General features: G+C 42.7%; 2 protein-coding genes and 1 non-coding gene across 3 annotated transcripts; 1 reads left to right on the forward strand and 2 right to left on the reverse strand.

Annotated features, from left to right (window-relative positions):
* Positions 1-305: 305 nt before the first annotated feature.
* gatc (glutamyl-tRNA amidotransferase subunit C) lies at positions 306-8,837 on the reverse strand. Its single transcript, XM_072433869.1, has 8 exons — positions 8,549-8,837; positions 8,240-8,290; positions 7,986-8,155; positions 7,314-7,417; positions 7,189-7,247; positions 1,708-1,924; positions 498-698; positions 306-433 (listed from the first exon to the last, which is right to left on the reverse strand). The coding sequence occupies exons 1-8, from the start codon at positions 8,678-8,680 to the stop codon at positions 372-374; spliced, it is 996 nt and encodes a 331-aa protein (XP_072289970.1). The 5' UTR covers positions 8,681-8,837; the 3' UTR covers positions 306-371.
* Positions 6,155-6,812, reverse strand: LOC140346471 (polyubiquitin-like). Its single transcript, XM_072432557.1, has one exon. The coding sequence runs from the start codon at positions 6,777-6,779 to the stop codon at positions 6,312-6,314; it is 468 nt and encodes a 155-aa protein (XP_072288658.1). The 5' UTR covers positions 6,780-6,812; the 3' UTR covers positions 6,155-6,311.
* A 229-nt stretch (positions 8,838-9,066) lies between the features above and the next one.
* trnak-uuu (transfer RNA lysine (anticodon UUU)) lies at positions 9,067-9,139 on the forward strand. Its single transcript has one exon. It is a non-coding gene; the product is annotated as a tRNA-Lys (tRNA).
* The last annotated feature ends 1,070 nt before the right edge of the window (positions 9,140-10,209 follow it).

Raw genomic sequence — 10,209 nt, forward strand, 5'->3', positions numbered from 1 at the left:
TTTGACAAAAATCAAATGCATCACAATATGCTCTTCTTAAACTTACCTTGTATAATGCTTTCAATGATAAACCAATGCTCTTCAGTGTTAATCTCAAAGACTGAACAGACAGCAGAGTGTTTTTATACTGCTCAGCTGTTTGGACACACCCACTGTAAGATTCGTTTTCCCTCTCTTTGACTGACTTCATAGGTTTCAGTTTCTGTTCTCCAAAAGTGAATGTGTTATGGTTTTGTTTTACAAAGACAGGATCAGCACCATCTCTGGATAACAAAAGGACTGAGTCATGGACAAAGATCTTTGAAAACATAGTTTTATTCACGTCTTTTACAAATTGAGTTGCCGTTTTTGTTAGTTACATACATTTTCGTTTAGAATTCAGAGTCTTTGAGCATGGCAGCCCTCTCCTCTCTCTTTGGCAGAGGAATGTTTCCTGTCAGGTAAAAGATGGAGTTGGTTCACATTATCACTTTATTACACAGTCGTTTGTTACTCACCTGGAGGTGCTACAAAATATTCCTCTACTGTGTTTTTGGAGAGCTCAAGCAGTTTGTCAGCATAGTTACCCTCTGTTACCACATCACTCCTCAAATATAATGCCCTAGAAATTATAATTATTTCATTAATTTTAAATGTATATGGTAGGCAATGCAGATTGAAAATACAACAGAATAGAAATGAGTTTTCCCCATAATAAACTGAATAAATTAAGTTCACAATCTAGAATTTGATGATGTCATGATTTCAGATGGAGAGCAGGGGTTTATGGGAGATCCACTAATTTTGGAAGACATAGCAAATCTCTTTTTCTTCTTTCAAAATTAAAAATTAAATAAAAAGGCCAGAGAAAAAACAGATTGGGTACATTTCAAACATCAAATGTTAGAGAAGACAACAATGGCCAAAGACAGGATCAAGACTGAACATTTGTTTATTATCAACAAATGATGCAGCCACAGAGATTGACAGCGCTGGAGCGGCTCGTTATGCCATCTTTGGGTGAGACGCTGCATTGCACAACTATCGATTAACGTTCATGTCAACATTAAGGTAGATTTTGTTTGCAAAATTTTGCAAACAAAATTTGGAAACCACTGCCCTATTTGACCCATCCAGTTTGGAGTAGTGCCCTTGGGCCCCTCTCTAAATCATACCAGGAGATGGTGGATTATATTATGTATCCCAAATTCCCATACGATTTCAATTTTTACTGCAAGTTTATAATATCTACTTTTATTAGTCCAATACAAAAATCTGGTGGCGCCGTTTAAGGGAAAATATTTGGACACAAAAAGGGGTAACAAAGCACAAATTAAAAAAGCATAACTAGTTGGATTGTTTCAAAAAAGGCAATACAAATAAGTGTATGTACACAAAAAATATGATAAATGTTTTTGTTTATTCACTATATTTACCGGCTATGGCCCTCAATTGGCCCTCAGGTTTGTCTGTTTCACTGGACAATGTTTGGACATCCCTGTGGAACTTGAATGATTGTAATATATTAGACCATGAAATGAAACAGATGTAATAATGTCATTGTTGCTTGGCCGTAGTGACACTAATTGTGAATAGTCATCATATTGTGATTGTGACAGCTATACTGGTGGATTAACCTGTTGTTTTGGTTTGATGGGGAAAACCAGAATCCCGACTTGTGGAAATCCCCTCAGACACAGCGAGAACATGGAAACTGGCACACAAAACCGGCTGCAACCAGGCGGCTCATGCCCTGCCCATTCTCATATCTGATATTGTCGTCACCAGGTTGCTCTTCACTGGACCTTTGAGCCATTACTTTTATCAGCTGATGGAGGTCTGGATGCCCACCACTGACCGCTACTGCCTTGTCAAGCGCCTGCTCTTGGACAGACTGTTCTTTGCTCCTGCCTTTCTTCTCCTCTTCTACTTTGTTATGACTGTCCTGGAGGTATATAACAGTGAATCATAACAGTCATTGTATACAGTATACCGGTATATTTTATTTCATTAAATTGTTGGGTAGTAAAGTGTAATTGAATAACTGACATGTTGTTGTTATACTTGTATATCTTTTTTACATTTTCTGTTAGGGCTGCAACGATTAATCGACTAATTGTGACTAGTAGACTAAAATAAATGATCTTATTTGGATTTATATGATCTGGACTCTACAGACACTAAGAAAAGACCTTTTATAAAAAGGCCAGTGGTATTATTAACTTAACATGTCAATAAAGAATAAACTATTTAATTTCTTTGTAAATTATTATCCAGTCACCACATTTGAACTTTTAATTTGTTGATGATGTATTGAAAAATAATTGTTTACTCTCCGACTAATTGAATTGGAAAAAATATCTCAAACAACTAATAATAATAATAATAATAATAATAATAATAATGATAATTGTTGATGACGAGTAACAATTTAGACTAACTCTGGGGACATGGAATGTCACCTCGCTGGGGGGGAAAGAGCCTGAGCTTGTGCGGGAGGTTGAGCGATACCGACTAGATATAGTCGGCCTCACCTCCACGCACAGTTTGGGCTCTGGAACCCATCTCCTCGAGAGGGGCTGGACGCTCCACTTCTCTGGTGTTGCCCGCGGGGAGAGGCGGCGGGCTGGTGTGGGCTTGCTGATAGCCCCTCAGCTCAGCCGCCACGTGTTGGAGTTTACCCCGGTGAACGAGAGGGTCGCGTCCCTCCGCCTTCGGGTGGGGGACAGGTCTCTCACTGTTGTGGCGGCCTACGGGCCGAACAGCAGTGCAGAGTACCCGGCCTTCTTGGAGTCCTTGGGAGGGGTACTGGACAGTGCACCGACCGGGGACTCCGTTGTTCTACTGGGGGACTTCAACGCCCACGTGGGCAATGACAGTGACACCTGGAGAGGGGTGATCGGGAAGAACGGCTTCCCCGATCTGAACCCGAGCGGTGTTCAGTTATTGGACTTCTGTGCTAGCCACGGATTGTCCATAACGAACACCATGTTCAAGCACAAGGGTGTCCATCAGTGCACGTGGCACCAGGACACCCTAGGCCGGAGGTCAATGATCGACTTAGTTGTCGTGTCATCAGACCTCCGGCCGCGTGTCTTGGACACTCGGGTGAAGAGAGGGGCAGAGTTGTCAACCGATCACCACCTGGTGGTGAGTTGGATCCGCTGGCGGAGGAGGAAGCCGGACAGACTTGGCAGACCCAAGCGCATTGTGAGGGTCTGTTGGGAACGTCTAGTGGAGCCCTCTGTCAGTAGGGTATTCAACTCGCACCTCCGGGAGAGCTTCTCTCATGTCCCGGGGGAGGCTGGGGACATTGAGTCCGAGTGGACCATGTTCTCCGCCTCCATTGTTGATGCGGCTGCTCGGAGCTGTGGTCGCAAGGTCTCCGGTGCCTGTCGTGGCGGCAACCCCCGAACCCGGTGGTGGACACCGGAAGTAAGGGATGCCGTCAGACTAAAGAAGGAGGCCTATCAGGCCACTCTGGCTTGTAGGTCTCCGGAGGTCATCGACGGGTATCGGCAGGCCAAGCGAGCCGCGGCTCGTGCTGTCGCAGAGGCAAAAACCCGGGCCTGGGAGGAGTTCGGGGAGGCCATGGAGGAGGACTATCGGTCGGCACCAAAGAAATTCTGGCAAACCGTCCGGCGCCTCAGGAAGGGGAAGCAGTGTCTCACAAACACCGTTTACGGTGCGGGTGGAGGCCTGCTAACCTCGACTGGGGATGTCGTCGGACGGTGGAAGGAATACTTTGAGGATCTCCTTAATCCCTCAGTCACGTCTTCTGAAGAGGAAGTAGAGACCGGGGACTCGGAGGCTGGCTCATCCATCACCCAAGCTGAAGTCACTGAGGTTGTCCGCAAACTCCTCGGTGGCAGGGCTCCGGGGGTGGATGAGATCCGCCCTGAGTACCTAAAGTATCTGGATGTTGTAGGACTGTCTTGGTTGACACGTCTCTGCAACATCGCGTGGCGTTCGGGGACCGTGCCTCTGGACTGGCAGACCGGGGTGGTGGTCCCTCTGTTCAAGAAGGGGGACCGGAGGGTGTGTTCCAACTACAGAGGGATCACACTCCTCAGCCTCCCGGGTAAGGTCTATTCCAAGGTACTGGAGAGGAGAATTCGACCGATAGTCGAACCTCGGATTCAGGAGGAGCAGAGTGGTTTTCGTCCCGGTCGTGGAACACTGGACCAGCTCTATACCCTCCATCGGGTGCTCGAGGGTTCATGGGAGTTTGCCCAACCAGTCCACATGTGCTTTGTGGATCTGGAGAAGGCTTTTGACCGTGTCCCTCGGGGTGTCCTTTGGGGGGTGCTCCGGGAGTACGGGGTCCGGGGCCCTTTGCTCAGGGCTGTCCGGTCCCTGTATGACCGGAGCAGGAGCTGTGTTCGCATTGCCGGCAGTAAGTCAGACCTGTTCCCAGTGCATGTTGGACTCCGCCAGGGCTGCCCTGTGTCACCGGTTCTGTTCATAATTTTTATGGACAGAATTTCTAGGCGCAGTCAGGGGTCGGAGGGTGTCCGGTTTGGGGACCACAGGATCTCATCTCTGCTGTTTGCAGACGATGTTGTCCTGATGGCTCCATCAAACCCGGACCTGCAACATGCACTGGGACGGTTTGCAGCCGAGTGTGAAGCGGCTGGGATGAGAATCAGCACCTCCAAATCCGAGGCCATGGTTCTCGACCGGAAAAAGGTGGCTTGCCCTCTCCGGGTGGGTGGGGTGTCCTTGCCCCAAGTGGAGGAGTTCAAGTATCTCGGGGTCTTGTTCACGAGTGAGGGAAGGATGGAGCGTGAGATCGACAGGCGGATCGGTGCAGCGGCTGCAGTGATGCAGTCGCTGCATCGGACCGTTGTGGTAAAGAGGGAGCTGAGCCGAAAGGCAAAGCTCTCTATTTACCGGTCGGTCTACGTTCCTACCCTCACCTATGGTCATGAGCTTTGGGTAGTGACCGAAAGAACAAGATCGCGGATACAAGCGGTCGAAATGAGTTTCCTCCGCCGTGTGGCTGGGCGCTCCCTTAGAGATAAGGTGAGGAGCTCGGCCACACGGGGGGAGCTCGGAGTAGAGCCGCTGCTCCTCCACGTCGAGAGGAGCCAGCTGAGGTGGCTCGGGCATCTGTTTCGGATGCCTCCTGGGCGCCTCCCTCGGGAGGTGTTTCAGGCATGTCCCACCGGGAAGAGGCCCCGGGGAAGACCCAGGACACGCTGGAGAGACTATGTCTCTCGGCTGGCCTGGGAACGCCTCGGGATCCCCCCGGAGGAGTTAGAGGAAGTGTCTGGGGAGAGGGAAGTCTGGGAGTCCCTGCTCAGACTGCTGCCCCCGCGACCCGGCCCCGGATAAAGCGGCAGAAGATGGATGGATGGATGGATGGAGTAACAATTTACATTCCAAAAAAACTAATTGTCTTTAAACGTCTCTTGCTCTCGGAGACTATGATTACCTCATATCAAATTAGTTGATTATTGTGTTGATAGATTAAGTATTTTGCTTGTTGCATCACAAATTGGACTTGTGTGTGATTTGTTCTAGGCTAAAGGCTGGAGTGACTTCGAGAGAAAAATGAAAAGTAGTTACTGGACTGCCTTAAAAATGAACTGGAAAGTCTGGACTCCCTTCCAGTTTGTCAACGTCAACTTTGTGCCAGTGCAGGTGACACATTATGTCCCATCATCCTTGTGAATAGTTGCATTTTCAGAAAACAGCTGTTCTCTTTGGTTTCAGTTCAGAGTGTTGTTTGCCAACGTCATTGCCTTCTTTTGGTACGCCTACCTCGCATCAGTCAGGAAATGAAGACGTCACTCTTCAGGACAGAATGATTGGCACCACTACAGGGGGAGAGAGGGTAAATCGTCGGAGTCGGGTTTCGAACTCTCGACTCTGTGGTGACTTGTCCACTCGACCACCGCCAACTACTCTTACTTTTTCTAATTTTAATAAATTAAAAACAATATTAACCTGAACCGTTTTGCTTCCATAACAATTAATAACTTAAGAAATATACAAAATAATATATTTCACTACCATTTAAAAAAAAAAAAAAATGTTTTTGTGTTGCTGCATAATATATAAAATTTACAATATGCAATTTGTCAAACGTGCCTTGTTTAACTATGTGATAACAGGATTAGGGCACAGCCAATGAGCCTTTAAATATAGAGTAAAGACAAAGAAAGGTATGTTTTATAACATAAATAAACTTTATTTACTTAAATAGAACAAAGATTGATTTTTAACATTCTTAGCAATATTGATTATGAACATGTGAACTATTGTATTAATGGTCAATCAGGAGAAAGGTTAAATAACATAACTCTAAACTACTTGTGGAACTGTCCTTAACCTCCTCGCAGGCGCAGAGTCAGGTAAATGGTGCTGAGAGCAGTGACGCCGTAGTCTGACAGTTTTCCGTTCATCATCTCTCTGCTCTGGTGGATGAGCCTCTGCTGGTCCACAGGAACCCGCTCCCTGGAGTAAACTTTACTTTTGAAGTTCTGCACGGTCTCGCCTGGGTCGATGTCATAGGTGCTGGTCAGGCCCTTCTCGTTCTTCAGAAACACCTGGATGGTTGTTGGTTCGACCACCAGAAGGAACACATTTGAGCCAGACTCTAATCCATAGTAGCTCAGTTTCTTGGAGTTGTCATCGAGGATTTTGACCTGCCCGTTGCTAATAGTGAGCTTCTGGCACTGTGGGGGCACATTCCGATGCTTCTGAATGAGGAGCTTCAGGGATGCCACAGTGTCCTCTGGGTTTACGGTCAGAGTCACAGAATCCCCATTCAGCATTTTGATCGTGATCTCCATCTGGACGGGCCGAAAGACAAAAGACGTTTTAATAGTTTGACAAAAATCAAATGCATCACAATATGCTCTTCTTAAACTTACCTTGTATAATGCTTTCAATGATAAACCAATGCTCTTCAGTGTTAATCTCAAAGACTGAACAGACAGCAGAGTGTTTTTATACTGCTCAGCTGTTTGGACACACCCACTGTAAGATTCGTTTTCCCTCTCTTTGACTGACTTCATAGGTTTCAGTTTCTGTTCTCCAAAAGTGAATGTGTTATGGTTTTGTTTTACAAAGACAGGATCAGCACCATCTCTGGATAACAAAAGGACTGAGTCATGGACAAAGATCTTTGAAAACATAGTTTTATTCACGTCTTTTACAAATTGAGTTGCCGTTTTTGTTAGTTACATACATTTTCGTTTAGAATTCAGAGTCTTTGAGCATGGCAGCCCTCTCCTCTCTCTTTGGCAGAGGAATGTTTCCTGTCAGAGGTAAAAGATGGAGTTGGTTCACATTATCACTTTATTACACAGTAGTTTGTTACTCACCTGGAGGTGCTACAAAATATTCCTCTACTGTGTTTTTGGAGAGCTCAAGCAGTTTGTCAGCATAGTTACCCTCTGTTACCACATCACTCCTCAAATATAATGCCCTAGAAATTATAATTATTTCATTAATTTTAAATGTATATGGTAGGCAATGCAGATTGAAAATACAACAGAATAGAAATGAGTTTTCCCCATAATAAACTGAATAAATTAAGTTCACAATCTAGAATTTGATGATGTCATGATTTCAGATGGAGAGCAGGGGTTTATGGGAGATCCACTAATTTTGGAAGACATAGCAAATCTCTTTTTCTTCTTTCAAAATTAGAAAATAAATAAAAAGGCCAGAGAAAAACAGATTGGGTACATTTCAAACATCAAATGTTAGAGAAGATGACAATGGCCAAAGACAGGATCAAGACTGAACATTTGTTTATTATCAACAAATGTTATAAATAATGGCTTAAAGGCTTTTCAAACTACAATAATAACATCTTTAGGGACAAATAATGGAACCACTTCCTGAAGTTATTGTGAAAGAATAATTCCTCTTTTGTTTACTTAACCTGACAGAGAAGAATTTGGACTTTGTGACTTTGTGATGTTGTTTGTTTAATGTGGAAAGGCCCAGTGATGACAGGGATGGAGACTGTTGTGATGTAAGAAACCTACTTGTCTTCCAGGACAGAATCCATGGGCTCAACTCCTGAAGTTTCCACAACATGAAGCTGATCTGCAAATCGAATCGCTTTCTCCAAACAGGAAAGCCCCTGTTTAGTTCGGAAATCAACCAAGGCCAATCTTTCCAGTTTGTCCACAAGATCAGGTGGAACAGAAGAAGGCTGCAAAACGAATCAGAAAACAAGTATAAACTACAAAACATAAACAGAACATATGTTGAAGTAAATAATACATATTTATATTACTGGTGGCAGCTGATCTTCCAGAACTAGTTCCCATGTTGGTACTTGGGGCACCTATAAAAATATTGTTAGACATGATAAAACAAGTCATTAAGATAAGAGAACTTTCATTTGTATCACTATTGAAAAAAATCCAGTTATAACGTACAGTTCAAGAACAACAGGAGAATAGAAACATAGTTTTTAACATACAAGAAACATATTGTATGTTTCTATTCTCCTGTTGTTCTTGAACTGTACGTCATACAAACAAAACAAGTTAAATAACAATAGACTTAAATTGCTTTTACTTTGCTGTTTAGCTTTGTTTACCTTGGATAGTCGGTCGTTTTCCTGTGAACTGTAGGAGTGTGCGTGAGTTTTGTTTGCGTAAACAGGAGAAATGTATTTAAAACATGCATAAACTGAAGGTCGAATTATCAACCCAAATGTTCGTAGTTGCATTTTGGTGCCTCACATTAACTCAGTATTCATAAAGCTGAACTATTGTGTTCATGCTTCTGTTAGTAAGTAAGCATTGTGCACTTTAAACATGATACTAAAGCATGCTACGTTAAGTTTTCCGGAAGTAGCATGAGTGCAGTTAGCTCATGAGTTAGCATTTGTGACACGACGGAAAGACGCAAGAGAATAAAGCTCACACACTTCCTGGTTTGCTTCTGCCACTTATGAAATCACGCGTTTTTGCGTTTATGCTGCACAAATATATGTCTGTATATGATATTATCTTTTTAAATGCTTGTATTACATGGTCACAACAAACAGTAAATGCGTTCATCTTATTTTATAGTACTATTTATTTTCACGATGACCACACAGGCAACATCAGAGCCCGGATAGCTCAGTCGGTAGAGCATCAGACTTTTAATCTGAGGGTCCAGGGTTCAAGTCCCTGTTCGGGCGACCTTTTCTCCCCGTTCATAAAACTGCTTTCTCTTTTGGGAGTATTAAGAATGATTTTGTCAAAAAACAAACTATACAGTGTTCTATGTTGGAGGCATAAACTTAGTATGTAGTATGTAGACAAAGCCGTAACTTAACATTGTTTTGGAAAAATAGCAATTCCATTTTTCTTTTTATTGTAAAAACATATACCATTCAATATATACTATTTAATTTGATTGTTTTAGTACACAAATAACTATGTGGCACAAAATAAAAATACAATACAAACAAAGTAGCGTTTGAAATGTATGTAGCTGAACAAAAATTGTTGCAATAATTAAAACACTTTCTGATATTGGTATTTAGGCTTTTAAGTGAGCACAGGCCAATAGTTAGCAAATAATAACATTGATAAAACACCTCAAGAGGATAAACATCAAAATCTATGTTGATTTTTAACTTAAGCAACAGAGCTTTACAGATACAGAAATCAGTCACAATAACGAGATCCATGCTGAAAGTTATTGTCAAAATAACTGAAAATATACTTCTAATGTAAATAACTACCCAGGCCTCTCTCACACAAATCAAATTAAATAACATTACATTAACATTAAATTAAACTAGTTTGGACACATTCCCACAACAATATTTAAGCTTCAATTCAATTTGACAAACAGATTATAGACAATACTTGACACAAAGGGAATAAAGTGCACAACTTACAATGACTAATAAAACTTTAAAATTATGCTTGTTGCAAATTTTTCATCAAACATTCAGTCACATTCAGTTCCCTTGAATAGCAGGATAGGTAAAGTACAGTGATAATAATTTGGCAGACAATGCAAAGACACAGAAAACACAGTTGTTAATCACAGTAGGGTCAAAATGCTGAAATCTACTGCTGTGTAACAAAGTACGATTTTACAATGGACTTCAATTCACTTTGGTTCTGTGTTCTAACACATAATAAAAATATTTGGATACAAAGTTAACATTCAGTATTTAGGTAAGATAGGGTTTAATATCATAAATATAAATGATTATCTCATGAGTTTGTCATAAATATAATCTCATTTTATCAA

The sequence above is a fragment of the Eucyclogobius newberryi genome, unplaced genomic scaffold (assembly GCF_026437365.1).
Source record: "Eucyclogobius newberryi isolate DKJ021-1_F unplaced genomic scaffold, fEucNew1.0.hap1 SCAF_6, whole genome shotgun sequence".
Classification (NCBI taxonomy): domain Eukaryota; kingdom Metazoa; phylum Chordata; class Actinopteri; order Gobiiformes; family Gobiidae; genus Eucyclogobius; species Eucyclogobius newberryi.